The 27,958-nt window shown below is 35.7% G+C and overlaps 5 protein-coding genes across 5 annotated transcripts; 2 read left to right on the top strand and 3 right to left on the bottom strand.

Moving 5' to 3' along the window:
* Positions 1-2,097: 2,097 nt before the first annotated feature.
* LOC9300316 (O-acyltransferase WSD1) lies at positions 2,098-4,751 on the top strand. Its single transcript, XM_002865926.2, has 7 exons — positions 2,098-2,495; positions 2,801-3,391; positions 3,482-3,548; positions 3,643-3,737; positions 3,829-4,038; positions 4,141-4,278; positions 4,362-4,751. Exons 1-7 carry the CDS (start codon positions 2,298-2,300, stop codon positions 4,527-4,529), a joined length of 1,467 nt encoding a protein of 488 aa, XP_002865972.1. The 5' UTR covers positions 2,098-2,297; the 3' UTR covers positions 4,530-4,751.
* A 1,940-nt stretch (positions 4,752-6,691) lies between these two features.
* On the bottom strand, positions 6,692-9,344 carry LOC9302046 (O-acyltransferase WSD1). Its single transcript, XM_002864193.2, has 7 exons — positions 8,668-9,344; positions 7,995-8,579; positions 7,847-7,913; positions 7,644-7,756; positions 7,358-7,567; positions 7,153-7,278; positions 6,692-7,025 (listed from the first exon to the last, which is right to left on the bottom strand). Exons 1-7 carry the CDS (start codon positions 8,845-8,847, stop codon positions 6,861-6,863), a joined length of 1,446 nt encoding a protein of 481 aa, XP_002864239.1. The 5' UTR covers positions 8,848-9,344; the 3' UTR covers positions 6,692-6,860.
* Positions 9,345-17,188: 7,844 nt separating this feature from the next.
* LOC9300315 (probable pectinesterase/pectinesterase inhibitor 61) lies at positions 17,189-19,371 on the top strand. The gene is made up of 2 exons (XM_002865925.2): positions 17,189-18,447; positions 18,530-19,371. Exons 1-2 carry the CDS (start codon positions 17,382-17,384, stop codon positions 19,225-19,227), a joined length of 1,764 nt encoding a protein of 587 aa, XP_002865971.1. The 5' UTR covers positions 17,189-17,381; the 3' UTR covers positions 19,228-19,371.
* A 44-nt stretch (positions 19,372-19,415) lies between these two features.
* Positions 19,416-20,954, bottom strand: LOC9300314 (E3 ubiquitin-protein ligase SINAT5). The gene is given in 3 exon segments (XM_002864192.2): positions 19,416-19,736; positions 19,738-20,022; positions 20,546-20,954. Coding segments are annotated over 3 exon segments (549 nt in total). The 5' UTR covers positions 20,732-20,954; the 3' UTR covers positions 19,416-19,658.
* A 257-nt stretch (positions 20,955-21,211) lies between these two features.
* On the bottom strand, positions 21,212-25,056 carry LOC9302045 (CLP protease regulatory subunit CLPX1, mitochondrial). The gene is made up of 15 exons (XM_002864191.2): positions 24,290-25,056; positions 24,103-24,164; positions 23,891-23,991; positions 23,662-23,741; positions 23,508-23,558; positions 23,338-23,412; positions 23,157-23,234; positions 22,951-23,007; positions 22,578-22,648; positions 22,378-22,477; positions 22,176-22,280; positions 22,024-22,086; positions 21,828-21,950; positions 21,573-21,734; positions 21,212-21,470 (listed from the first exon to the last, which is right to left on the bottom strand). The coding sequence occupies exons 1-15, from the start codon at positions 24,806-24,808 to the stop codon at positions 21,399-21,401; spliced, it is 1,719 nt and encodes a 572-aa protein (XP_002864237.1). The 5' UTR covers positions 24,809-25,056; the 3' UTR covers positions 21,212-21,398.
* Between the last annotated feature and the right edge of the window lie 2,902 nt (positions 25,057-27,958).

The following is a 27,958-nucleotide window of genomic DNA, read 5'->3' as shown; positions in this document are numbered from 1 at the left end:
TGTAACATGATTTCTGATTTAATGCATTATATATGAATATCATGAAGTATTATGAATAGAGAAAGATCGAAAAAGAAGAGAGATAAATTTGTCTTGTCAATAATTCACCCTATTGGTTTAAACCAAGGAGCTATATTTTTACATGTGGAATTAATAATTATCTCACCATTCTGTTTAGGAGAAAATTAGATTGAGTACCACATTTGACCCAAAATTTAGGTCCAGTACCACTTTCGAAGCCCAGTTAGCATTCATACCACGATTGAGATATGTAATGACCATTTTGTCCTTCTTTTTGTTTGCTCAAATTTCGGGGACAAAATTCATAGATTGGGGACACAAAAAGAAGTTTACATACAGTTGTCCCCGAAGTTTGAGTTTCTCTATAATTTCATCTTATTTTTGCATGTTTGCTGGTTTTTGTTCCTCAATTTTAATTCATTGTTCTTGGATTTTAGTATGTAAACTCTAATTGCGGTCTTTTTCATTTTGTTTGATGTTTATATTTCGTTTGATTATTGTCCCCGAATAGGTTTTTTGTCCCCCTAGATACTTGTCCCTAAATGTAACACTTTATCTACCATATCAGCTAAGGGCGAAACCGTCTTTTTCATACCACAATACTACATGAATGTGGTACAAGTGCTAAACCATTCTCAATTATGGTACAGATGCTAAGAAATTTGAAAAATGTGGTACATTTGGCAAAAATCCCTTCTGTTTTAGTCACTTATAGACGGTTTAAATGACAAAAACATTCAAAATATGTATATAGAATTAGTCTAGGTTTTTGTCTAAGATGATCCCAATTATCTCTTTTTCTTTGATGAACATTTATGTTCGAACTTTTTTATGAGACGTGGTAAAACTGTAACGATTTTAGACAGTACAATAAAAAAAACTTTTTATAAAGCTGGAATAATCTTCAAAAAAGCAAGAAAAGACAAAGGAATGTGTATCCAATTCCAATGTATCCATCTCTTTTGTAAACGATTATTAAATCACTTGACTTTTCTAGATCATGGTTAAAGTCGTTTTCAAATCAGTCGAAATAATGCTAACCGTTTTTTTGCTGCTGTAAATTTTCAACTGTTTCCATGCACATTTACAATTGGTAATCAATAAAATGGTTAGTCCCGAGCCTTAGTGGTTGGTTGTTACAAAGAACTTATTCATTGAAAGATAAAGTTAAGTTTGCAGTTTCCACAGAGAGGTAGTAAAAGTGCACACACCATGCATTTATTAATTGAAAGAAGCTGTCTGCAAATTCAACTTAAATGTGTAATACATACAAAATCCGTTTTAATTTATATTAATAAATCAAGATTTTAAGTAACAAGAGAAGAAGACATGTTTTGTCCATTTCTGCAGACATCTACGAGCAATAAATTGTACTTATATATTGATTGACATCAACTTTACTTTTCGTATTTTTGTAACATATAAGAGGATCGTTATTTGATTGAATGACCAAAAGGGATGGTCAGTACACTTCTACGTTTAGTAAAATAATAATTTATTTGAGTTTTACGTAAAATGGGAACATTAAATGAATTAGTACAAAGAAAATCTCTGGTCGATATGGTTGGCCAAAATAAATTGAATAGTACCTACCCCATGCATTCGTGGCATTGGAGAGATCAATGATTATTACGTAATGGTGAAGAATAGTACAAGTAAAATGGTGAAGAATGTACAAGTAAGGACATTAACCCAAGGCAAGTAATGACGTTGTTGATCGCTCGTGAAGGAAGAGACTCTTAGCATATCACTATAATATAGGGCTATATACTTAGATTGGTAGTCTAATTTGGGAGATAAATTAAGTAAATGACTATAGTGAAAAATATGTTTTCCTCTTATTTTTCAATTTGCAATAGAGTCTCAACTCTCAATAATTAAACTTAAGTTAGTACTTAGTATAGTCGGTAGAGTATTCATTAAAATTCTCGTGTCCCTAGGAGTTGATTTTTATTCTGGTGATTTGATCACTTCTGATACTATTACTTTTGTATTTGAGTCTAAAAATATTTGTCCTCAGTGAAAAAAAAAAAAGTTACGCATGATAAAATAATCTATAAAACATAATAACGTCCATCTGAAGATGTCATAAAAAACCATAAAATATACTGACAGGAAGATGTAGTAGCTATGTTAAACAAAGAGTCAAAGAGACCATGAGTTCATAACTAACATCGTGTAACTTATATATATAGAGAACAGAGCATAAAGTGACTGTGAGTGGAAAAAAAAAAAAACCCACAAAGCTTGGAAAGAGCCCACTAATAGTTTAAAGAATGGGTGAAGCGAAGAACAAGGCGAGGGAGACGGTGGAGGAGGAGCCACTCAGCCCATGTTCACGGCTGTTTAATTCGCCGGATTTTAACTGTGCGATAATCGTGACAATGGGATCTAGAGTCAAAGGAGACACACCTGCCATCATCCACGGCCTTGAACACACCCTCGTAAACCACCCTCGCTTTTCTAGCATTTTAGTAAGTCCAACGATACATTTTTATTTAAGAAATATATTTTCATCATTGTTATAAAAAAAATATATAGAAGAAATGATATAAAATTATTGGATTCATGTTTCGCCACTTGGTACTGAATATATCAATAGTTAACACATTTTCTTTTAAAGTGTTTGTTTCATTGGAGTTATTAAGCCAAATAATCCTCTTGATTATTTTTAGTTTTTGGTTTTTATTAATCATTAACCAAAAAGATGATATAAAATCATGCGTATGTTTTTATTTATGTTAAAAATGATTATTGTTTCTTGCCATGATGAATTCAGGAGATGAACAATGGTAAGAAAGGGAAACCGCGTTGGGTTCGGACAAAAGTTAAAGTAGAAGAGCATGTGATTGTTCCTGACATAGATCCCGACATTGAAAATCCTGATCAGTATCTTGAAGACTATATCTCTAAGTTAACGACCATTCCTATGGATTTGTCTAAGCCATTATGGGAAATGCACTTACTAGGCCTCAAAACATTGAACGCTGAATCCTTTGCCATTCTCAAGATCCATCATTCTTTGGGTGATGGAATGTCTCTCATGTCTCTTCTCCTAGCTTGCACCCGCAAAACATCAGACCCCCAGGCTTTGCCTACCGTTGCGGTTCAGAAAAAACGCTTTGGACCGAGCTGCAACAGCGGGTTTTTCAACAAGATTTGGTGGTTATTTGTAGGGCTCTGGTTCATCATAAGATTGCTATTCAACACTTTTGTTGATATCTTAATGTTTGCTCTTACAATATTTTTCTTGAGGGATACGGAGACTCCTCTCTTGGCCAAACCCGGTAGTGAACTTACACCTAAGAGGTTCATCCACCGGATTATCAGCTTTGACGATGTTAAGCTGGTGAAAAATGCAATGAAAATGGTAAATTTTTTTTATTTCCTAATTTAAAGAATTTCTTGATCATGTATAATCGCTGACATTTTTAGCTTTTAATTAATCTATTTTTGTTAGACGGTAAACGATGTTCTCCTTGGAGTAACCCAAGCCGGGCTTTCACGGTATCTTAGTCGAAGATATGGTAAAGTTGTTTTTACACCACTGTGTTATACTATACATATTAATTTAGAGCTCATACTCATCTAAAGATACTCTTGTCATATGTTTTGAAATAGATCAAGAAGCAACACCAAAATCAAAAGAGTCGATGAGGAAAATCCGACTTCGTTCAGCCATTATGATTAACTTGAGACCAAACACAGGAATTGAGGTACACAAATATTTACTCTTGGAATCTTTGAAACCAAATAATTTCAAACGGATTGTGTGGTTTTTCATTATTGTTCAATTATTCAATATAGGCTCTAGCGGATATGATGGCCAAGAAATCTAAATGCAGATGGGGAAATCTCTTCGGCTACATTCTCCTACCGTTCTCCGTTGGGCTAGAGGCCGATCCTCTAGAATACGTGCGCCAAGCTAAAGCCACGATCGACCGCAAGAAAAACTCTCTTGAAGCCGTATTCTCCATGGCATTCTTTAAATTGATATTAAAAGTTCTTGGGCTCAAGGTGAAATCTAAATCCGATTTTCTACAGAGTTAATCATGCATAGGTCTTGTTATATATATATATATACATGAACATTGTCTCATGGAGAAAACAAAAATACAGGCAAGTGTAGTTCTTGTAAGGAAAGTGATCCATAGCACAACGTTGACATTTTCAAATGTGGTCGGTCCAAAGGAAGAAATTACATTCCATGGTCACCCGCTGAATTATATCTCCCCTTGTGTTTTTGGCCACCCACATGTAAGTAATATATATAGAAAATTCATCATATAGAATCTTCTGATTATCTTGTTTTTAATTGTGTTTTGTGTATGTGTGTGAAGGCTCTTACTCTACATTTCCAGAGCTATGCGAACAAGGTCATAATATCGGTAACGGCTGATCCAACGGTCATTCCTGACCCTCACAAGATGTGTGATGATTTGGTGGAGTCTCTGAAGATAATTAAATCCGCTGTCCTAGAAAGAGGGTTATATGAGATCGACGTCTAGTTAAAGCTCTTTTGTTGTCACAATGTGGAATCGTCCGTTTCTTCTATTGACTACGGTTCCTCCATGATTATTTTAATGTATACCTTAGGAAGTTATTATAATAACTAGACGTATTGATAAAGAGTAAGACATCAAGTTTATATTAAGAAGGTTGTTGACTTTAATTTGTACGGTACTTAAGATGATATTTTTAGGGAAAACGGTGTATTTCCCCACGATAAATATCACATCATACCAGATAGAGCTCAATCTATGATCACGTGCTAGATGTCCCCGAAAAAATATTTATCAACTTATATCTCCGTAAACTCATTGTTCGAATCCTATTTCTCTAGAAATATGGGTTTAATCGGTTCACAAATTAAATCCGATAGAAAACCACATAAACCAATATAACCAAATTAAAAATCCGATCCAATGTAAAACCCTACCCGATTTCTTCTTCTTCTTCACCCAATCCATGAAACTCATTAAGAACATGCCACATAGACCAAGAAACAAAAATTATGAATTTAAATTCAAGTAAAATCTGATACAATTTTCAATTGAATGCTAACAACTGCTCGTATACATTTTGCGGAACACTTTCTGAACAAGAAGCAAGAAAATGGTGAATTGGATATGAGAAAACGTCAAAATCAAAGAAAGCCTTGATGGAGAATTCGAACTATGTCTACACTCATCACCCACGCAAGCTCCAGTCTGATTCCAGCTCACTATCACATTCTTCTTCTCGTCAAATCTCACCACGAATTTCGATCCATGGCCACAAATAGCTCATCCGCCAGTAATTTCACCGAGAAGAACTGCGTTCTGCGTCACATAGAGAACAACGCCAGATCGAGAAGGATGGTGGTGGTAGTTGTTACGGAGAACAGTACGACGTGATTTGGGCAAATAACGGTGGTTTGATCTCTTTCAACAACTGAAACAAAGCTTCTCAAATTGTTGTCGGTAGCAAAAACGTTTGGTTGAACTGCAAAATGATTCATCTTCATCAAAAGAAAATTAAGGAAATTTTTGTTAACATGTTCACATGAAATTTGAATTTTTTATAACATGTTGAACAATGATGAAACAATGTAATCAAAATTTAGAAAATAGATCCATCAATTTTGTAGAGAAATGGTGAACACGAAGCAAAAATTTCAGATCTAAAGGATTTAAATACATTAAAAAAAAAAAAAAACTGGAAATAGGATATGCCGATCTAAGAAAATCCATGGAAGTGGAGAAAAATAGGTTAGGTTTCATAAGTACAGCTTTTGAAGGAAGGTTAAGCTATGGCGAAGAGAGCGAGTGAAGCTAGAAGATGAACATAGACAGATTCCGGGAGAGAAAGAAGAAGAATTGGTATGTTACGGGTGAAGAAGGATGTTGGGTTGGGTGGGTTTGCTTGGGTCGGGTTCAATTAGTTGTAATTGGGTCAGAATTGGTTTAGATTAGGTTTAATCCGGTTTAGTATTTTCGTTAGTTTGGTAAGCAGACAGTAAACCAATGTTTGTGTGTAAATAAGATGAAAACTTTTATTTTAGGGAGAAATAGGATTCAACCTATGAATTTATGGGGATATAAGTTGAAAAGTATTTTTTGGGAGACATCTAGCACGTGGTCATAGATTGGGCTCTATCTGGTATGATGTGATACTTCTCGTGGAGAAATATACCGTTTTTCCGATATTTTAAGTTACTTGGTGGGCAATCACTTTAATAGATACTAATTCACATTCGAACCGATGTGGGATATTCTAATATGAATTCAAGAGTTAAGGGTTGTCACATCTTTTAAATATTACTCAAAGATCTTTATCCCAATCGATGTGGGACATTCTAATAGAACCAGCCCCGGCTTAGAGGGGTGGGCGGAGGTGTGAAAGCCTGGGTTTTTTTTTAAAAAAAAAAATTAAATGTAAAAAAAGCCCAAATATTTTTTAAAAATATTATTAGTATAAAAATTATATTTTAAAAGACCTAATTCTTTATAAGAAAATGTATAAAAAGGACCAAAATTTTAAAATAATAATTTTTACTATAAAAAATCCGTAAATTTTTTAAAAAATTAAGTAAATTTTCTCTTTATATATAATAATAGGTCAAAAAAAATTTTTTTGCCTTAAGGCTCCCAAATATATTGGGCCGGGGTTGAATAGAACGTAAATAAAGTTTTTGGGAAGAGGAGGAAATGAAAATAAGAAAGCTTTTGTTACATACACCCATATTTTTCGGTGTTCACACATAGTTACAATCGCATAATATAAACTTTTACACAAATTATTTCACACTTAAGACAATCACCCATACACATACCAATTTTTTACAGAGATTAGTAGCTTCAACTATGCACTCCAACAAACCGGTCACTTTTACTAGACAGAGTGTCTTTCAAAGACTTCTCCATTTCATCGCAAATATTGTGAGGATCTGGTATGACCGCAGGATCGACCGCTATCGTAATTACCATTTTCTTCGCGTAACTTATGAAATGTATCATCAGGGCCTACCAAATACATTATATATATATATATATATATATATATATATATATCAATATAAGAAGAACATAAAGAGCTCTTCACATGTAGTATTATAAAATTATAAATTCGTTTATTGTGAAACACACGTACTTGCGAGTGTCCATAGCCACTTAGAGCGATGTAAGTGATACAATTTCCGTGTAAACTAACTTCTTCCACAGGGCCAACGATGTTTGATAAGATTGTTGTTGTATTCGAACATGTTCGTTTGAATACCTACAATGACATGAGTGTCATATAATGTCCCCACATTAAAACGCAAACAAACATTGGGTTCCATTATCACAATCTATACCTTAGGTCCGAAAGTATTGATGATAAACTCGAGGACTGAATAATGCATAGCGGCGCAATGAGAATGCTTCTTTCGATCCATTATTGATTTAGCTTTTAATAGAGGAACCAATGGATCGATTTCTAAACTGATGGAGAGCGGAACAAAAACTAAGGAGTCATAATTTCCCCATCTACATTTCGAACCCTTGGCCAACATATCCTCCACAGGCTTCATACAATTGTTTGATCAAGTGAGAGTTAAATTCTCAACAATTAAGGTTAAATATTAGGTGTAGATATCTAACCTGGATTCCAATATCCTGCCTTAGATTAACCGCAACACCTGCTCGAATTCGTATTTCACCTGGAAGATTGTTTAGATCCGATGTCGTTGTTCCATCCTCACCATCTTTGTCGCCTTGTTTGTCAAGAAACAGTACACACATGGAAAATATTAGAAACTAGTTCCAATTCATTGCATATATATATATTGCATTTCAATATTTACCATATCGCTGGTTCAAATAGCGGGAGAGAGCGGCTTGTGTAACTCCGAGTAGAACATCATTGATAGTCTAGCCACACCCACATACACACAAATTGACAAATGTTTTAGTATGAATTTTCTTTACAACCGAACAAAAATAGTAACTCACCATGTTCATAGCGTTCTTTATAAGCTTAATATCATCCAATGAGATAGTTCGGTGATAAAATCTTCTTGCATTATTCCCGACACTGGCACCCTCGTTAAGAGGCGTCTCTGTATCCTTCAGAAACATTATAGTCGCCAAGAGCAATAGAAGATCTACAATGGTATTCCAAATCAATCTAACCGCAAAGTAAATTGCGAATATCCATCTTAAAAGCCATCCTTTGTTTCCAAGACGTTGTGACATAATTTGTTCACGCCGTTTTATGGCAGGAATGGTAGGAAATGCCTCAAGATCTGATGTTTTTCGGGTAAACGCCACCGAGAGAGACATCAAGGACATTCCATCTGCCAAAGAATGATGACATCTCATTACACCAACCGCTTCTGCATCAGATGTTTTGACATTGAGGATGTGAATATCCCACAATGGTTTTGATTTATCGAGAGGAATAAGCGTTAGACGAGAGACATAGTCATCCACGAAACTATCTCCATCTTTGTTGATCTCTTGTGGGTCTATGTCTGGTGCAAATACATGGTCTTCTACATTGACTTTTATTTTCATCCATCTTGCACCATCATCTGACTTCAAATTTTTACACAATGGAGACCAAACACAATGTTAAATCGTAAGTAAAACTAGGTACAATTGGTGTATATATAGTGGTAATTACCAGTTTACTACAGAAACGAGGATGCTTGGAAACGTTTTGCTTCAATTCATCTAGAATGATGTCACGATTAATCTTGGCCTTGAAACCGATCATCGTGACAATGCAATTGTCTATCCCCGGCGATTGGAATAGCCGAGCCATCGGGCTGAGAGGCTCCTCCTCTACTTTCTCCTTCGTCATTTTCTCTTTAATTTTCTTTTACGTATCAGATTTGTCTTGCATGTTCTATAGTTTGTATCATATCGTAAACTTATAGTGAAAGTTTTTTTTTTTTTTTTACTTACTTATAGTGAAAGTTGTAGCGATATAGACATTAATAATGAAATATTTTAGCATCTAGCTTCGATCAAAATGCGTACGTTAAGGCAGTAATAGGTAGAGTACATAACTTCTCTTATTAGTATTATTATCTCACAGAAGTATCTATTAATTTCATTTAACAGGTGAGTCCCATGTGAGACAGCTTCAAGATTATGTGTATACATAGATTAACGTACGTAGTACATATAGATTAAAAAGTTTATCTTATTTATTTTCTCACAATTTAATAGGTGTGTTATACGGCTAACTCTTCCAAGCAACAAAACATGCCCGCATGAAGAATTTAAGAGCTAATTCTAGCCCAAAAGCCCAAACCTCTAACCTAATCTTGATCCACTAATAGAATTGCAATTTGTTGAAAATTTGATAAATCCTTAAAAAAAAAAGAAGGGTTGTTGGTATCAATTAATTAGAGATGAAGATATCTTAGATCAAAAAACACTGTGATTAATTCCTAGATTTAAATCAAACTAATAATAATTGCATATGTATAACGTTCTTTGGTCTAGTTAGTTATCTCTAATCAATATACCTTTTGACTTTAATCTCTATTCTCCAATGGTTGAATCTAAATTATTCAGTGAGATTTTAACGCATTACCAACAACCAATCTTATGAATGTTGCTGTCAAATTCATTAAACGGTATGAGCATTATTAAGTGTAAATGATGTCATGCAAGTGACTGAATCTTTTAATGATAATTAAGATAGTGGTTTATTTTTCGTAATTCGTTATAAAAAAAAAAAAAATCTCTTCTAAAGGAATGGAAATTACGAATAAGCTAACGTGAGATCTGTTTGTCATCAATCTTGTGATAATTGAGAAAAGTCTACAAATGATAACCTGATTGGTAACCCATAACGTCTAAAAAGCAATATTCAGTTTTATCTATATACTGCCAATAATGGATATCAGAGCATGCAAGTCCATGTATATTGAGTGACACATGGACATGTGTCCAGCCCCGGCTCAATATATTTGAGAGCTTTAAGGTAAAAAAATTTTTTTTGGTCTATTATTATATATAAAAGAAAATTTACTTAATTTTAAAAAATTTTGCGGATTTTTTATAGTAAAAGTTTTTATTTTAGAATTTTTGGACCTTTTTATACATTTTCTTATAAATAATTAGACCTCTTGAAATATAATTCTCATATTAATAATATTTTTTAAAAATATTTGAGCCTTTTTTATATGTAAATTTTTTTTTTTAAAAAAAAGCTCCGGGCCGTCGCACCTCCGCCCTACCCCTCTGAGCCGGGGCTGCATGTGTCTTTGTACAAAATTTATTAAAGAATTGATTTGTGGTTCTTACGTAATTAATTCTTTCTTTGCAATGCTTAATTTATGTTTCTAACGTTAAAAAAAATTCATCAACGATTCAACATGTTATCAACGGTGTGATGATTTCGAGTGTTTCTTTAAAATACTAATGTCAAACTAAAACAGTAAATTCATCATTTCAGAAGGTTTTTCTTACTAGAAAAATGGGAAATCGGCCATCACTAGATAATTAAAACATTTGCAAAAATATTTTGTAGTGTCCATGTATGTATGTAACATTGTAACTAACATGAAAATATTTTGCATACGGATTTCCAAAGATTTATATGGTAACAATATACCTTAATAAATTAGACGGTAATGTGTGATAAACAAATGCGTCGATGAACCACATAAGACCTTTTTGTTAAAGTAATTGCAACAACAAGAATCATTCATTAGCTAGAATGTGTGAGTGGTCTCATGAAATAGAACTTTGGTGAAAAAGACAAAGCACAAAATGCTAAGATAAGAAAAAGAAAAAAGAGGTTAAGGGACAGAAGAAGACTTATGGTAGAGGACAGCTCACTCTCTTATTGACATTGACTTCGTACCCAACCTTTAATTTTGTTATCATTAGGCTATATAGCTAAATAGCTACACATCGTATACAGAATTATCATATCAACATCTAGTTCACCGCGTGACTTTTTTTTTTTTGTTGTTTTGGCAAAAACATTGACTTAAAGTCTTAAACATAAAACATACCATAACAAAAAGGGTATTTTTAGTGTTCTTCTGCCAAATTACTTTAAACAATAATCAATATGTAATTCTGATAACTATATCCACATGAAAGTGAAAATAGGTGGCATAAACACCGTCTAAGGATCTTTGAATCAAGGCCAAACTTGTTGTGTCTGTGTGGCTCACGTTCAATTTTTGCGTGTTTTCGTTCTTTCTTATTCACATCAAAACGTAAAACAAATCATACACTGATGTATGCATAAAAAAAGATTAATGAATATATAGGATATACATAGTAGAAACTAAGGCACATTAGATTCACAAACAATCTATTTCGTAGCAACCTGGAATATATAACAAGACTTTACAAGGTTAACTGTACTAGATTTCATTCCTTAACCGGAGCATTGAACGAGATTTTTGGAAATGATTGAACTACAACAAAGATAGAAAAAAAAAAAAAAAAACGAACAGAATTCGTAACATTTTCTTCACCTTTGCATATATTAATGGACTATGTACGTTTTTTGTGTGTGTAATATTGGTAGAGAAGTCTATCTCAATGACTATTCTATTTTAATTCTATGGGGCTCCAGCTGGTGGACGATGTAGATTTGTCCCATCAAGGCTTTTCGAAAATATGAGCGACCTTGACTCTTCCTATACTCATTGCAATTTGTACGTATACGCTTGTAAGTATTTAGCAATTTTTTGATTCTAAGCCCATATTGATCGGACGGTACTCGAACCCCATGCAACGTCCGTGAATTGGATTAATGTTCGAATTGGTGTTTAATCCGTAGTAGGTTTGCGGGAAATTGTTGTCACTTGACTCATATGTTATTTTGGTATAGAGGAACATCCTATTGAAGTTAAACTTGATTTTGGTTTAAGCTTAATTATGGGTTTATAATTCAATATTCTATATTGGATAAAACCCAAAGTTAAGCCTAAGTTCTAGATTTCTCTAGAGCATCATAGAAAAATCATCACCTCCTTAAATGTTCTAGAGAATTTTATTAGATAGATATTTAGATAATTATGTAGAATAATCTAGAAGTTTGTAAGATAAAATCTAGATATTTTAGTAGAGTTATAGAGATGATGGTAGAATAATCTAGAGACTTTGTAAGCTAACCTTGGAGGCTATAAATACCTCCTCACCCCCATCATTTGTAATTTTGTGAGGAAGCTGAACAAGTGAATAAAAAGAAAGTTCAAATAAAAGAACACTCTTTAAAAGTTCTCTAAGTCTCTCCAAAAGTCTTTCAAGTAGTCTCTAATTGTTCTTCCAAATTTTCTATCATACTTAGAGGGTTTCATATCTTGATTATATCGAGTTTCTCGGGTATTACGGTCTTGGGCTAGTGCTAAGCACTATCGAGTCGGTTTCTTTATATGGTATCAGAGCCATTCTAATCTTGTGCTCTTCAAGATCGGGATTATAGGAGAACTCGGATCTACTCTAAGTATGGAATCTATGGGTCGTGTTGTTGGATTGGGAATGGAGATCTTAAACCAATCTAACTACCGGTTATGGAAGTCATGTATGGAGTCATACTTGGTTAGTGAGGACTTATGGGATGTCGTCGGCGGAAGTAATACTTCACCACCTACCGGAGATGCTGCAACCGCGGAAGCGACAAAGGAGTGGACACGTAAAAATGCCAAAGCGGAATTTACTTTAAAGAGGTCAATATCCTCAGGAGTATTTGAGCATGTCTCAAGGTGCACATCCGCTAGTTCAATTTGGCAAGCGTTAGATCGACTGTTCAACAAGAAAAACGAAGCTCGTCTACAATTGTTAGAAAACGAGTTGGCGAATGCGAAGCAGGGGGAGTCTTCAATCTCGGAGTTTTTCATCAAGGTAAAGAACCTTTGCTCTAAGATCAATAGTCTTAATCCGGAGGAATCAATCTCGGATGCTCGGTTGAAGCGGTTTATTATTCGAGGTCTACGACCCGAGTATACACCGTTTGTGACTTCGGTTCAAGGATGGGCTACACAACCTTCCTTGGAGGAGTTTGAAAATTTGCTTGCTTCGCAAGAATCACTAGCGGTACAAATGGCGGGAGTCAAAATTCATGATGACTCGGGAAGCGCTTTTGTAGCTAGGAGGCAACAAAACTTTAAAGTCAAATCCAATGATGGTGGTCCAAGAAATAATGATGGACATGAAGGATCTTCTAAGGGAGATAAGAAAAAATTCAAGTGCTATCGGTGTGGAAAACTAGGGCATTTTAAAAAAGATTGCCGAGTCAAGCTGAAGGAAACAAACATGGCAGAAACAAAAGGTCATAATGAAGACGAAGAATGGGGAAAATGTTTTACGATGGAGGCTGCATCTTCAAGTACATCTACACCTAAGAAGGTGGAAAATAATTGGATCGTAGATTCTGGTTGTAGCCATCATATTACCGGAGACGAGAAATTATTTTCTAGTCTTCAACGCCATGAAGGAAAAGAAGCAATCATTACCGCGGATAATTCAATCCATCACGTTGAGAAGGAAGGAACGGTGGTCATCAAAGGAGATGATGGAAGCCCAATCACTCTCGAGAACGTTTACCATGTTCCTGGAGTAAAAAAGAATCTTCTCTCCGTGGTAAATGCGGTGGACTCAGGTAACTATGTTTTATTTGGCCCAAGGGATGTTAAATTCTTAAAGAATATCCAAGAGTTAAAGGCAGACGTGGTTCACACTGGAGCACGGGTTAAAGATTTATACGTTTTATCGGCGTCAAACTCTTATGTGGAGAAGATGAGTACCAACGATAATGTTTTTATATGGCATGCTAGGCTTGGTCACATAAATATGACTAAACTCAAGGTTATGGTGAATAAAGATTTGGTGAACGGGCTCCCAAAGTTGAAGATCCAAGATGAAGGCACAATTTGTGAAGGATGTCAATATGGAAAATCTCATAGGCTTCCATTTGACTATTCCATTTCAAGGTGCAGTTTTCCGTTGGAGAGGGACCACAGTGACTTGATGGGTCCGACAAGAACACCCTCATATTTCGGATATCACTACATGTTGTTGTTCGTTGACGACTTCTCTCTGTACACTTGGGTATACTTTGTGAAGGAAAAATCTGAAGTATTCTCCAAGTTTCTAGAATTCAAGGTTACCGTGGAAGGGGAGTTAGGTCAGAAGATCAAGACCTTAAGGACGGATAATGGAGGGGAGTTCATGTCTAAGGAGTTTCTCTCTTTTTGTAGAGATAATGGTATCAAGAGAGAATTTACATGTCCGCATACACCTCAACAAAATGGAGTAGCAGAGAGGAAGATCAGACATCTAAGTGAGACGTGTAGAAGTTGGCTCCATGGTAAAGATTTGCCTAAGGAGTTATGGGCGGAGGGCATGAGATGTGCAGCCTATGTCATCAACCGGATGCCACTTAGTCCAAACAATATGAAGTCTCCTTATGAGATGGTTCATGGGAAGAAGCCAACGGTGAAACATCTCAGAATATTTGGATCAGTCTGCTACGTTCATGTGTTTGATTCACAAAGAACTAAGTTGGAGGCAAAGGCGAAGAAATGCATATTTGTCGGCTATGATGAACAAAGGAAGGGTTGGAGGTGTATGGATCCTGAGACACACAAGTATGTTGTGTCTCGTGATGTTGTCTTTGATGAAGTTTCTTCATACTACGGGCCACCTCAAGTCTTGGTTGAAAAAGATGGTGCAAGTTCCTCCAAGATCGATGAATCAACTTTCCAAGTACCATGTGAGAATGGAAGTCCTGGAAATAAAATTCAAGGTCAAAGGGGGAGCACTAACCAAGAAGAAGAGGAACAAGATCATGGTTCGATGGTCAATCAACGGCCGAAAAGAAACATTGTCAAGCCTGCAAGATATAGAGATGAAGAATTCATCACTACTTATTCATGCTTCTTCGCAGCTCCGTTAGATGATGATGAGCCATCTTCTTATGATGAAGCTAAAGGAGTCCAAGAATGGGAAGCTGCAATGAATGAGGAGATGAGTGCTCTAAAGAAAAATGAAACTTGGGATCTGGTTCCAAAACCCAAGGATGTTGAGCCCGTTTCTTGCAAATGGGTGTATCGAATTAAGCGAAAAGCAGATGGGAGCATTGATAGGTTTAAAGAAAGGTTGGTTGCTCGGGGATTCTCTCAAAAATATGGAGAAGATTATGATGAGACATTTAGTCCTGTGGCGAAGATGACTACGGTACGCTCACTCTTATCCTTAGCAGCAAGCTTTGGTTGGAAGTTATGGCAACTTGATGTGAAGAATGCCTTTCTATATGGTGAGCTTGATAAAAGTATGTTCATGGAGCAACCACCTGGTTTCGAATCACGAGAGCATCCTGATCATGTGTGCAAGCTGAAAAAGGCCTTGTACGGATTAAAACAAGCTCCACGAGCTTGGTATGGAAAGGTTGCTCAATTCCTTCAATTTTGCGGCTATGAGGCATCAAATTCTGACCCGAGTCTATTCTTCAAAAAGAAAGGAGGAGTTCACGTAGTAGTTCTTCTTTACGTGGATGATATGATAATTACCGGGAATGATGATGCAGAAATTGCTCGCTTACAAGAAGACATGTCGATAAGGTTCGAGATGAAGAAGTTGGGTGAGCTGAATAACTTTCTTGGCCTAGAGGTTGAAAGAGGAAATGATGGAATATTCGTTGGTCAACAAGGTTATGCAAGAAGGATTGTTGAGAAGTTCGGGGTGCACGAAGGAAAGATGCGCACTACTCCGATGGATGTTCTTATGTGGAGACACAAGCATTTCGTGGTGTAACAAGAAACAACCAACGATATCGCTATCTACCACTGAAGCGGAGTATAAAGCTTCCACACTCACAGCTCAAGAGTGTATATGGCTTCGAAGACTCTTTGAAGATTTGTTCGAGCCCATAAATAAACCGGTGGCTATCTACGGAGATAATCAAAGTGCTATCAAGTTAGCTAACAATCCGGTGTTTCATGCAAGGACAAAGCATATTGAGTTAGAACATCACTTCATAAGGGAGAAGGTTCTTGATGGAACAATTGAAGCCTTGGAAGTTCGAAGTGAGGACAACGTTGCAGACATCTTCACCGAGTCATTACCAAAAGGCCAATTCGAGTTACTTCGCTCGAAGCTCGGGATGGTTGACAAAATCAAGTTTAAGGGGGAGTATTGAAGTTAAACTTGATTTTGGTTTAAGCTTAATTATGGGTTTATAATTCAATATTCTATATTGGATAAAACCCAAAGTTAAGCCTAAGTTCTAGATTTCTCTAGAGCATCATAGAAAAATCATCACCTCCTTAAATGTTCTAGAGAATTTTATTAGATAGATATTTAGATAATTATGTAGAATAATCTAGAAGTTTGTAAGATAAAATCTAGATATTTTAGTAGAGTTATAGAGATGATGGTAGAATAATCTAGAGACTTTGTAAGCTAACCTTGGAGGCTATAAATACCTCCTCACCCCCATCATTTGTAATTTTGTGAGGAAGTTGAACAAGTGAATAAAAAGAAAGTTCAAATAAAAGAACACTCTTTAAAAGTTCTCTAAGTCTCTCCAAAAATCTTTCAAGTAGTCTCTAATTGTTCTTCCAAATTTTCTATCATACTTAGAGGATTTCATATCTTGATTATATCGAGTTTCTCGGGTATTACGGTCTTGGGCTAGTGCTAAGCACTATCAAGTCGGTTTCTTTACACATCCATCATGTAAGGTGAATTCGAGTGTTTTTACCTATTTTACCCAAGTCGTTAACTCAACGTGTGAATTTCTGGTTATCCAAAGAAGAGTTTTAAAGATCCCAAGTTCGAGCATTAGTAACGTGGAAGTGACTATGAGTTTCGATACAAAAACTTTTTATACTTAAAAAAAAAATTAGTTAAAGAAAACGAGATTAAGAAAGAAACAAATATCCGTGAATGAAAAAAAAGCACCGACACCGGTAGGTGAGTAGAAAACTCTTTTTCAAATCATATAATATAATATTTCAAAAGCACCAACTAGTTTATCGTAAATAGACATTTGCGATTCTATTATAGAAATGAATTAAGTTTTATTAAGAGATGCGCATTACACTCACATAATACTCGTACATGACATCTACTACATATCAATCGTTAGAGACTTAGAGCCATCGACAATTTTTGTTTGTTTGTGGTCCTTTTTGAATACTACATTTCAATTAAATATGACTAAAATATTACAGCTATCAGGCATAATATATATTGAAATTGAGTAATTGACACATACATATATATAGTTTTATACATAACGCATAACATTTTTATTCTTAAATAGCTCCTTCTATATAATAATTTATAGAGCCTTCCACATCATCTTTGTTCCCATAACAAACTCTTCTAAACCAAAAAAAAAAAAAAAACACGACAATGGGTTACGATAGGCTCGGTCCAGCCGGACCATCAGACCCGAACCAGACGATCCCTGCCACGTCAGTCCCGGAGCTACAGAAGAAAACTAAAACGAAGCTGATTCTCTTCACTTTGGCCGTTTTAGTCGTTGGAGTGATCTGCTTCGGTATCTTTGCCGGCATCCGAGCCGTAGACTCGGGTAAAACCGAGCCGAAACAAACCAGTAAACCGACCCAAGCAATCTCCCGAACCTGTAGCAAATCCTTATACCCGAACCTATGTATCGACACGCTTCTTGATTTTCCGGGATCTTTAACCGCCGACGAGAACGAACTCATTCACATCTCATTCAACGCAACGCTTCAAAGATTCAGCAAAGCTCTTTATACTTCTTCGACGATCACATACACTCAGATGCCGCCACGTGTACGGTCAGCTTACGATTCTTGCCTTGAGTTACTTGATGATTCAGTCGACGCGCTGACACGCGCTCTCTCCTCCGTCGTTGTTGTCTCCGGAGATGAGTCTCATTCCGATGTGATGACGTGGCTTAGCTCTGCGATGACTAACCACGACACTTGCACTGACGGATTCGATGAAATTGAAGGTCAAGGAGGAGAAGTGAAGGATCAAGTGATCGGAGCGGTTAAAGATTTGTCGGAGATGGTGAGTAACTGTTTGGCGATATTCGCCGGAAAAGTTAAAGATTTGTCTGGAGTTCCGGTGGTGAATAATAGGAAGTTACTTGGGACTGAAGAAACAGAGGAATTACCTAATTGGTTGAAGAGAGAAGACAGAGAGCTTCTTGGTACTCCGACGTCGGCGGTTCAAGCTGATATCACGGTGTCTAAAGACGGTAGCGGAACGTTTAAGACGATCGCCGAAGCGATCAAGAAAGCTCCGGAGCATAGTAGCCGTAGATTCGTCATCTACGTTAAATCAGGAAGATATGAAGAAGAGAATCTGAAAGTTGGGAGGAAGAAGACAAACTTGATGTTCATCGGAGACGGCAAGGGTAAAACGGTCATAACCGGTGGAAAAAGCATCGCCGATGATCTAACTACTTTTCACACCGCAACTTTCGGTATCAAGATTGATCTTTTAAAAAACTTCTTGTTCTGTTTTCTTTTAAAGATTATTCATTAGTGATTTATGTATTGTTGTAGCTGCGACTGGTGCTGGATTTATAGTGAGGGACATAACGTTTGAGAATTACGCCGGACCGGCTAAGCATCAGGCCGTGGCACTCCGTGTTGGTGGAGACCACGCGGTGGTTTACCGTTGCAGTATAATCGGTTACCAAGACGCTCTTTATGTACATTCTAACCGACAGTTTTTTCGCGAATGCGAAATTTATGGAACGGTCGATTTTATATTCGGGAATGCAGCTGTGATATTACAGAGTTGTAACATCTATGCGCGTAAACCGATGGCTCAGCAGAAGATTACTATCACGGCTCAGAATCGGAAAGATCCGAATCAGAACACAGGGATTTCGATTCACGCTTGTAAGCTACTTGCTACGCCGGATCTTGAAGCCTCTAAGGGTAGTTATCCGACGTATCTTGGCCGTCCGTGGAAGTTGTATTCTAGAGTTGTGTACATGATGTCCGATATGGGTGACCACATTGACCCGCGAGGATGGTTGGAGTGGAACGGTCCGTATGCGTTGGACACGTTGTACTACGGTGAGTATATGAACAAAGGGCCGGGTTCAGGAATGGGTCAACGAATCAAGTGGCCGGGTTATCATGTTATTACATCAATGGTCGAGGCTAGCAAGTTTACGGTGGCTCAGTTCATTTCTGGTTCTTCGTGGCTGCCATCAACCGGCGTGGCCTTCTTCTCCGGGTTGTCGCAATAGACTGTCTCGGCCTTGTATGTAACGTATACGAAAGATTTTATGTACAAACTTAAGATTTGTAATATAGTCCATAAGCCATTTTAAGTGTACTTATTGTAATGACAGGACATCTTCTTGAATGAAATAAAGATTATGATTTGAATATGTTCTCTTTTAACTGTTTTAGATTCTTTGCTTTTGCTTAGATCTTACAATATTAAGATATACATTTATGGAAAGATTCAATCTTTGGAAGTTGTGTAGATTGCAACTTTTGCGACCTGTCTGCACATTTCTGGCAGATGGAACAACTCTTTTCTTCTTCTCTAAATACACTTTTGAACGACAAGAAGCTGTCTGGATAAAAAAAACACAAGAACCCGAAACTAAATCAAATCGAAGAGATCGAACACCTGAAGATAGGTTTGAAGAGTTGGCAGGTTTTGATTTAGCTACACACAGAGGTTTGGTATGCAAACACCAGAATCTGGATTCTGTTGCTCTTTCCAGATTCTTCCGGTGACTCTTAAGTTTCAGTTCTTTCCTTTCTCCACCCGAAAAGAAGAGTGCCATGTTTCTTTGGATTATTAGACCGTCGTGACTTTCTCTGATATTCCTGTGACTATCTCGGACACTTCTTGGTGTTCCTTCCCATGTGAGTTTTCTCCCACTGCCTCCAACTTCTAAACTGTAAGTGTATTTTCGTGCGTCTTCTTCATCTCCCATGAATCTCAGAAACGCCATGTATACTGGAGCCATACCGAGCTGAAACGCTTCAAAATGAAGACAAAAGTATTGTCCAAAACAATGAAATACCTACAAAACAATATGACAAAGAAAAAAAACCTTCAGAATCTCACACAACTGAAGAACTCGTAAATCATAAGCGTGAACAATGCTAACCGTTAGCACAAGGACAACTATAAGGTCTAAAGTTACATACAGACTCATGCTTTAGTTTACTATAATAAGGGAAAATCCCGTAGCATCCGATCATCTCTTAAATGAGCAACAAGGAAAGTCATGTCACCCACAACAGCACACTCCGAGCCAGCATATGGACAAGGACGATTATGCACCCTTGATTTACAGGTCGAACATATGTCCATTATGACACTAGAAAAGAAGAAACTTTTTTCACTTATCTTATAAAAGAACCAACATACATATAGCAAAACATCCATAAACCCTCAAGAACCTCAATAGTAACATACCATAGCAATGTTAAATACACAATTTGACCAAAATCATAAAAACTGGAACTTTATATCAGTAAGAAGCAACACAATTCGATGAGATCTTTCTCTCCAATGTTACGAGATGATGATGAGATACGAACCAGATGAATTGGTGGGTACATTGAATTGGTGCAGACTGGGCATTCAAGGAGCTCGTAAACGCTCGTCGCCGGAGAGATTACAACGGTGGCTCCGGCCTGAGACTTGGTTGATGAGAATTGGTGGATGTGATGGATCTCATCGTTATCGATCAAGCATTCGATACTATCTGTCTCCATTAACACCATAATTTTTGAATGTCAAAAAGTCCTAAACTCAAAAAAGTTGGGATTTGTTTTTGATAAAAATCCTTTCTTTTCACGCAGATCAAAAGAGCAAAAACGAGAGAGAAATGGGGAAGTGGAATTTTCCAGGAAAATCAAACAAGATTTTCCCTTTTTCTCTCTGTTGGTCACTGGTTTGCGCCAAAGAAGTGCTTTTCTTTGTTGGCTTGTTTCTCCATTCACTGATTTAAAAGCTTTTGTCTTGATTTTAATCCGACGGTTATTAGAATCTGACACATGGGTGTTTGAATTTTTCCTTGAGAGATTATTTGTTACAAGAGCGTTTTCTTGTTGAATTTATTGACCTAGCTAGAATTTGCAAGTTTGACCAAAAAAAAAAGCTAGAATTTGCAAAATATATAGCAAATTTTATTTTTAAGAGATTTGATTATTTGTTTCAATAGTGATTTTTCACAGAGAACCTTGAATTAAGTAAGATGCATCAATGAAAAGATGAGACATTGCATAAGATAAAAGTTACATCATCATTTATCAATGTGCAAATTGTGCATCCTTGTGTTTTCTTATCCAAGTTTGTTTTTCTTTCCTTCATTATGTACAAAGAACGGTAAATTATGCATACAAAGATACATTCACCAGATGTTCTGGATGATGATGATGGTGATCATTATTACATACTTGCAACAACAGATGGAATCTCCGCCTCCACCTCCGTTTCTCCATCTGATCCGTCCTTTGTCGTCTGCAACAATTTTAGCCCATCAGTTCAGATATTTCGGTTATCAAACCAACCAGAAGGTTGTTATTCGGTTAACTAAAATCGGGAATGCTCTCTCGGTTTTACCTGTGGGGAATCCTTGGATTTGGTTTCAGAGAGATACCGACCCAATGCTCCTTTGCCACGGAGAATCTTAGCTCCAGAGCCTCTACGCCCTTCTCCTTCAACTGCTTCTTCATCCACCACAACCGCCTCTATCATATCGCTCCCTGTACTCTCATCCGGAATCTGAGAAAAACAAATGTTTTGCAGAAATGTGAAAACTGTCTGAGTGAGGACTTTTAGCAAAATGGGGTTGAAAGTAATAAGAGGTGTACTTACCTCGTACATAGAGTCCATGAGGATGCTTTCTAGAAGAGATCTTAAGCCACGAGCACCCGTGTTTTTCGTTATTGCTTTTCTAGCTATAAGCCGCAGTGCGCTTTCCGTGAAATGCAGCTTTACCTGAGGAAAGAGAAGATGGAGACTTGTCTCAAGGTTTGGAGCAGAAGGAGAGAGATAGAGAGAGAGTAGTTACACTATTCATCTGGTACATCTTTTTGTATTGCTTTCCAAGAGCGTTCTTGGGTTCTGTCAACACCTGAAATCCAATGATTTATTGCTTATTCTATGAACATGTTCGAGTAATGAGAGAATCACAATGTCAAAAATTTATGTCAATCATATTACCTGCATAAGTTGGTTCTCAGTCAAAGCAGACAAACTGACGAGAACTGGAAATCTTCCAACAAATTCAGGTATTAAACCATAAGCAATCAGGTCACTGCTTTCCACCTGCCAACACCGAACATCTCATTATAAACTTCGATACAAACCAAAACAAGTAGAAGAATCCCCAACATTTGGTGGGTGAAGAAATGGAAAGACCTACAGTTTCCATTAGGTTTGATGCAACAGCGGCGTTTGTAACACCACCAGCCCTCATGTTAGCACGTACAGGAGCACCAAACCCTATTGAAGAATCATGGCGCCTGGAACCAAAAAACAAAAAAACTCAGACGCTTATAAGGCAATTCAGTTAGAGAATAAGAAAAAAGGGGGGATTTTTTGAAATATGTTCATCAGTCAGACCTCTCTGAGATAGTCTTTTCAATGTCTACAAAAGCACCACCACATATGAAGAGTATGTCCTTTGTGTCTATCTGCAGATATTCAACAAGACCCCGAGTAAGAAACAGATGGTTAACAGGGGAGACACCTAATCAACTCTTTGATAAGAAAACAAGAAACCATGTCGATTAAAAATTTTAAACCCTAACACTCCAATAGTTATGCATAGAACATTAAATTGGAAATCTCTTCTGTCTACATAATTAATAACAATAGAGTATGATAACAATATTGACCCATTTTCATGATAAAATAAATACATATACATAGCCTTGTTTTTTTGCAAAGTGCAAGCCAGAACATACACAGTAGAATAGAGTAGAGCACGACAAACCTGGATATTGTCACCTCTAGGGTGTTTCCTAGCGCCCTTTTCAGGTACATTTACAATCTATATCCAGAAAGAGAGAGTTGGAAATTGGGCATCAAACACAAAAAGAAGTCTTGTTATCTTAGTTAGCAGAGATCTCAAAGCAAATAATGCATGGCGATTCTACAATTTACTAAAGACTTTTGCGGCTATGTAAACTGTAAACTTACTGTTCCTTCCAGCATTTTTAGCAATGCCTGTTGAACACCTTCTCCTGATACATCTCTGCTGATGTTAAGGCTTTCTGCCTGGTAACCAAAAGGTCCAAGAACAAAATTCATCTAAGTACGGGAAATAATATCCCAAGTTTTCCAAACCAGTAAGAGGAAAATATTATTATTTAGTTCTAACCTTCTTTGTTATCTTGTCGACTTCATCAATGTAAACAATCCCCTGCTGTGCAGCTGCAACATTATAATCTGCAACCTGGCCAGAGATATCAAATCCCCACATTACAAACGATATATAGAAATCAACTGTAATTGTATACAAATTTAAATGTTTGGGTTTTAGAAGCTTACTGTGAGAAGTTTGTATAATATAGACTCGACGTCCTCTCCCACATAACCAGCCTGACAAATCATTTCATTTCCGAACAAAAATAAATGAATGTCACAGATTGGTCATCATGAAAAGGACATGCGCCAAAAAGACTAGAAGAAAGACGAGAATTGCCTGAGTCAGTGTGGTTGCATCCGCAATGACAAAAGGAACATTCACAAACCGTGCCAAGGTTTTCGCAAGTAGTGTCTTCCCTGTGCTTGAAGAAAAACACCAATACAAATGCGGTAAGACAGCTGAAATTGATGTTTCACAACCACGCTAGATTGAACTAATAAACTGTAAGAAAGTAGCTGAAATCAGGCTTGCGTATTTATTTTGCAGATTGGGGTCAGAATATTACCTGACCCAGTTGGTCCCATCAGGAGAATGTTACTCTTCTCTAGTTCTACCATATCATCATCTGCTGGTTTCACTGCAGTGCTATCGGTTTCTCCCGCAGACCTAGCTTCCCAAAAAGTATCAGCATCATAACTAACAATCTCTTTCCGGATACGTGAAATCACAAAGAAGCAAACAGATACAAAATGCATAAGAATCAAGTGGTGAACTAACCGTTTCTGTGATGATTCGTGATATATCCTCTTGTAGTGATTGTAAACTGCAACTGAAAGTACCTGCATCCACAAGATGACACAAGAATGCCTTAAGAACTTAAAATATTTCCCATATCTAAACCAAATGGTAGCATACAAAAATCTAACTTTCTAAAAACAACAACATCAAAGTATAATCATTTAACCTTTTTGGCTCTCTCTTGACCAATCACGAACTTGTTCAAACCTTTACATATCTCCTTTGGTGTCGGAAAATCAGACCCAAGATTGGATCCACCCCAACAATCTTCTTTCGAATTCGACCCAGTTCCGTTACCAGGACCACCAGGACTACTTCCACCGCCACCACCACCACGACCCAGATTAACACTGGACCCATTAACCCTAACGGAAACTCCATCACCCGGTGGCTGCCATAGATCCGGTGGGTCTCCTTGTGAGCTCAGCATAACAACAGAAGAACCAACACCGTTGAGCTTCTGTGAAGCATAACAGTTAGTCGAATTACGTCTCTCTCCTCCTCGATTATCCAAGAAACTCGTCCCAAGCGAGGAAATTTTATTGGGGGATTTAGAACGGTGATTGCACTGAGGACTCGTGGCGGTTCGAGCGGTGTGGATACGGTTGAAGAAGAAGTATCTAAACTGAGAAAGTGTGAGAGAAGCGGTTTCTCTTGACGTATTCGACCTTAAAGCCGCGGCCATGGCGGATTTCGAAGAAGAAGAAGAAGTCGGAGAAAGGTATTAGCAATTGATTAACATAATCAATGGGTTTGATGGGTATGTAAGAAACTTAAATAAAAACTGAAACTTTGCGTAGAGGGTTTTGAATTGGTGACGCGAGAGAGATGAAGTTGTGAAGCACACGAAAAGGATGATGAGCCGACGGAAATGCAAAATTCGAAAGGGGAAAAATGGAAGAGAGAAGAATATCTCTAATCAATCATCTGGTAAGAGTTTGACGAGAGCATTCGACGGCCCATGGTTTTTTAAACGTCGTCGTCTTGAACTTCTTTAGCAGATTTTTTCAACCGCCGCGGGTAACAAAAACAAGTAGCAAAGAACACATGATAGTTTTTTTTCACTGGGAAGGTTAAAAATCACTAGAAAAAAATTATAGAGTAACACAATGATCTTTTCATAACCTACAACTGAAAAAGAAAAAAAAAAAATTGAATACATTACATAATCCAAATATATCTTCTCTCGAAGCTATCGAAAAAAACTTTTTCTCGCATAACAATCTATGGAAACGGATTTTAACACAAATCTATATATATAATGGGAGTGTTTCTCTCCTCTTAGGGTGTCCACATCATCACCACATTAATATTATAGATCCCACCAACAATTATTTCAAAATATTTAATTTTATGGTTAATACATCTCATTATCAAAGAAGTAATCATCAATTAATGCATAATTTTAAATAAAGGTTACTTGAATAAGAATAACATAAGTGTAACATATATACATATAAAACATTTAAAATTAATTTTATGTTAATATATAACTTAAAATGAACATAACCCCTAAATATTTAATTAAGAAATAAAAAATAATTATGAAAATTTTATAAAGATATCAATGTTATTTAAGATGGATAAAAGGATTCTTAATGAAATTTATTATACAATTACAAACAAATAATAACTTATTAAAAATAAAATAAAACATTAAAAACTATCATTTTAAGAATAATAAGGAAACCTCAAATATAATTTAGGATTCTTAATGAAATTTATTATACAATTTCCATAAGAGTTTTTTTTTTTTAATAATAAGAAGATATTCATATTTCATGAAAACATTAACTTAAAGAGATAATAATGAAATAGAAGAAATTCATTTAAAATAATAATATTTTTAGATTAAAAAAATAAATGGTTAAATGTTATAGTAAATGTATGTTTGTATAAGTTTTTAAAGATAAAAGAAATAATTTATATTTAAAATTATATTTCGAGAGAGTAATAGTATAGATTCACATTGACGAAAAAAATAGAAAGATTCAATGTATCTTAATATTAAATTAGAGTAAAATATAAGAATAAAAACAATACAATTATATCTACATTATTTCGAGATAGTAATAGTATAGATTCACATTGATGAAAAAAAATAGAAAGATTCATTGTATCTAAATATTAAATTAGAGTAAAATATAAGAATAAAAATAATACAATTATATCTACATTATTGTTTGCTTTCTAAATAAAAATTGAATATGTTTAAATATAGGTAAAAATCTAAATAAGTACTATTGAGAAAATTATAACAAATATATATCTTTCGTAAAATTACATTACACTGAAGCACGAAAACCATATAACTGATAAACGAAAGATAAACTAAGAAGATGAAAATGAGGAAATAGTTTTGAGTTAAGAATCAATTTAAAGTTTTATTATATGTAAGTGAGCATAGAAGATAATAGAAGAGTAGATGTTGGAAAGCGAACAAATGCATCATAGAAGAGGACGAAAAAATGTTTGAAGATCCTGAAGCATCAGATATATGTATGCACATGACTAAACGAAATTCATCGGATATATGTATGCACTATAGATAATTTGGTTTAGTAAACCAGACTATCATATTCAACATCGGGTTAAATCGTCGAACCATGTAAGCATAGTAGGATAGATAAAATAAAGACATTTATGATTTGGTCAAAACTTTCCTTTAGGTATTATGGTCTTGTTTCAATAGATAAATTATGCTCTCCAAACCTATTGAAGTGGCATGAATATTACGTTTATATATTTTCATAGATTGATGTTCAAACTTAGCAAATTTACTTTTAGTACGAGGTACGATAGGTCAAAACATCAAGAAAAATATACTTACAAGATTTGTTTATGGAAATAACTCTCTTTTTGATAAAGTCCATTGATAACTACCGAGACCGATTCATCTTATATAATTTTTATTATTACGTGGTACCTACCAAATATATTTTATAATTTCTATGTTGTATATTGTTTCGTAAAACAAGTATAAATATATAGAGTTTTTGAAATTCAAACGATTATGATTAGTTTTAACATTTTGTATAATAACAAGCGAGTAAAACTTGGCTTTCTCCGTATAAGACGCATTTTTCTTTACGAACGAGTAAAACTTGGCTTTCTCCGTATAAGACGCATTTTTCTTTACGAATGTTTTTGTCAAGAGTCTCTTAAATTAACCGTAAGATAATCGAGAACCACTTAAACTTTTTAACACCATAACTATTGAGTAAAGAACACATGGTCTTATCACGGTGTTGTGATGGTAAATAAGAAAAATGCAACATATTTATTTTTTTGACTAGGGATCTTAAAAAGGCAACATAGACGTCGTTCAATGAGATCCGAGTCCAATAGGTAAAATGCAGTCGTGGTATACTAATCATTAATCAACAAGCTGATAACGATTCGTTAACAATATCTGCAAAGTTGTTGGTTTCGATTGTTGTATATTCAAATTCAATGTTAGTTCGTGTGGTTTTTTACGTATAATACTGTATATACAAAGCAATTTAGTTCATAGGAAAATCAGACGTTTTCTCAGTAATAGTATAAGTGTATAACACCAAAGAATCGGCACTAGAGTTTGCATCTCGACCGTGAAACACCAAAAGAAGATTTCTTAGTTAGATATAAAAAGTGATATTTGAGCAAAAAAGTGATGATAAACAACTCCAAATAAAAACATTCTTATCGACGAAATTTTAAACTCATGGATTTTTTATGTTTTAATTGATGATTCATGCATATGTAGACAAAAAAAAAAAGAGTTAAAACTATTAACCCTATAGAGTTTACCTATAATCAGAGTACGCTTAGAGAGACTAGGTTTGGTAATTGATCA

The sequence above is a fragment of the Arabidopsis lyrata genome, assembly GCF_000004255.2.
Source record: "Arabidopsis lyrata subsp. lyrata unplaced genomic scaffold ARALYscaffold_8, whole genome shotgun sequence".
Lineage (NCBI taxonomy): Eukaryota > Viridiplantae > Streptophyta > Magnoliopsida > Brassicales > Brassicaceae > Arabidopsis > Arabidopsis lyrata.
Note: the sequence above shows the minus strand (reverse complement) of the source record. Positions and strands in the feature narration are given on the sequence as shown.

Bases quoted from the DNA above. Each gene is read 5' to 3' on its own strand.
- LOC9300316 (XM_002865926.2), top strand. From the start codon at position 2,298: ATGGGTGAAGCGAAGAACAAGGCGAGGGAGACGGTGGAGGAGGAGCCA. The intron at 3,549-3,642 runs GTAAAGTTGTTT...GTTTTGAAATAG, and splicing joins GTATCTTAGTCGAAGATATG to ATCAAGAAGCAACACCAAAA. The intron at 4,279-4,361 runs GTAAGTAATATA...ATGTGTGTGAAG, and splicing joins GTGTTTTTGGCCACCCACAT to GCTCTTACTCTACATTTCCA.
- LOC9302046 (XM_002864193.2), bottom strand. From the start codon at position 8,847: ATGACGAAGGAGAAAGTAGAGGAGGAGCCTCTCAGCCCGATGGCTCGG. The intron at 8,580-8,667 runs GTAATTACCACT...AAAAATTTGAAG, and splicing joins CTCGTTTCTGTAGTAAACTG to TCAGATGATGGTGCAAGATG. The intron at 7,914-7,994 runs GTGAGTTACTAT...GGGTGTGGCTAG, and splicing joins TAAAGAACGCTATGAACATG to ACTATCAATGATGTTCTACT.
- LOC9300315 (XM_002865925.2), top strand. From the start codon at position 17,382: ATGGGTTACGATAGGCTCGGTCCAGCCGGACCATCAGACCCGAACCAG. The intron at 18,448-18,529 runs GTATCAAGATTG...GTATTGTTGTAG, and splicing joins TTTTCACACCGCAACTTTCG to CTGCGACTGGTGCTGGATTT.
- LOC9302045 (XM_002864191.2), bottom strand. From the start codon at position 24,808: ATGGCCGCGGCTTTAAGGTCGAATACGTCAAGAGAAACCGCTTCTCTC. The intron at 21,951-22,023 runs GTAACTACTCTC...CTCTTTCCTCAG, and splicing joins AGATGTACCAGATGAATAGT to GTAAAGCTGCATTTCACGGA. The intron at 21,471-21,572 runs GTAAAACCGAGA...AAATTGTTGCAG, and splicing joins AATCCAAGGATTCCCCACAG to ACGACAAAGGACGGATCAGA.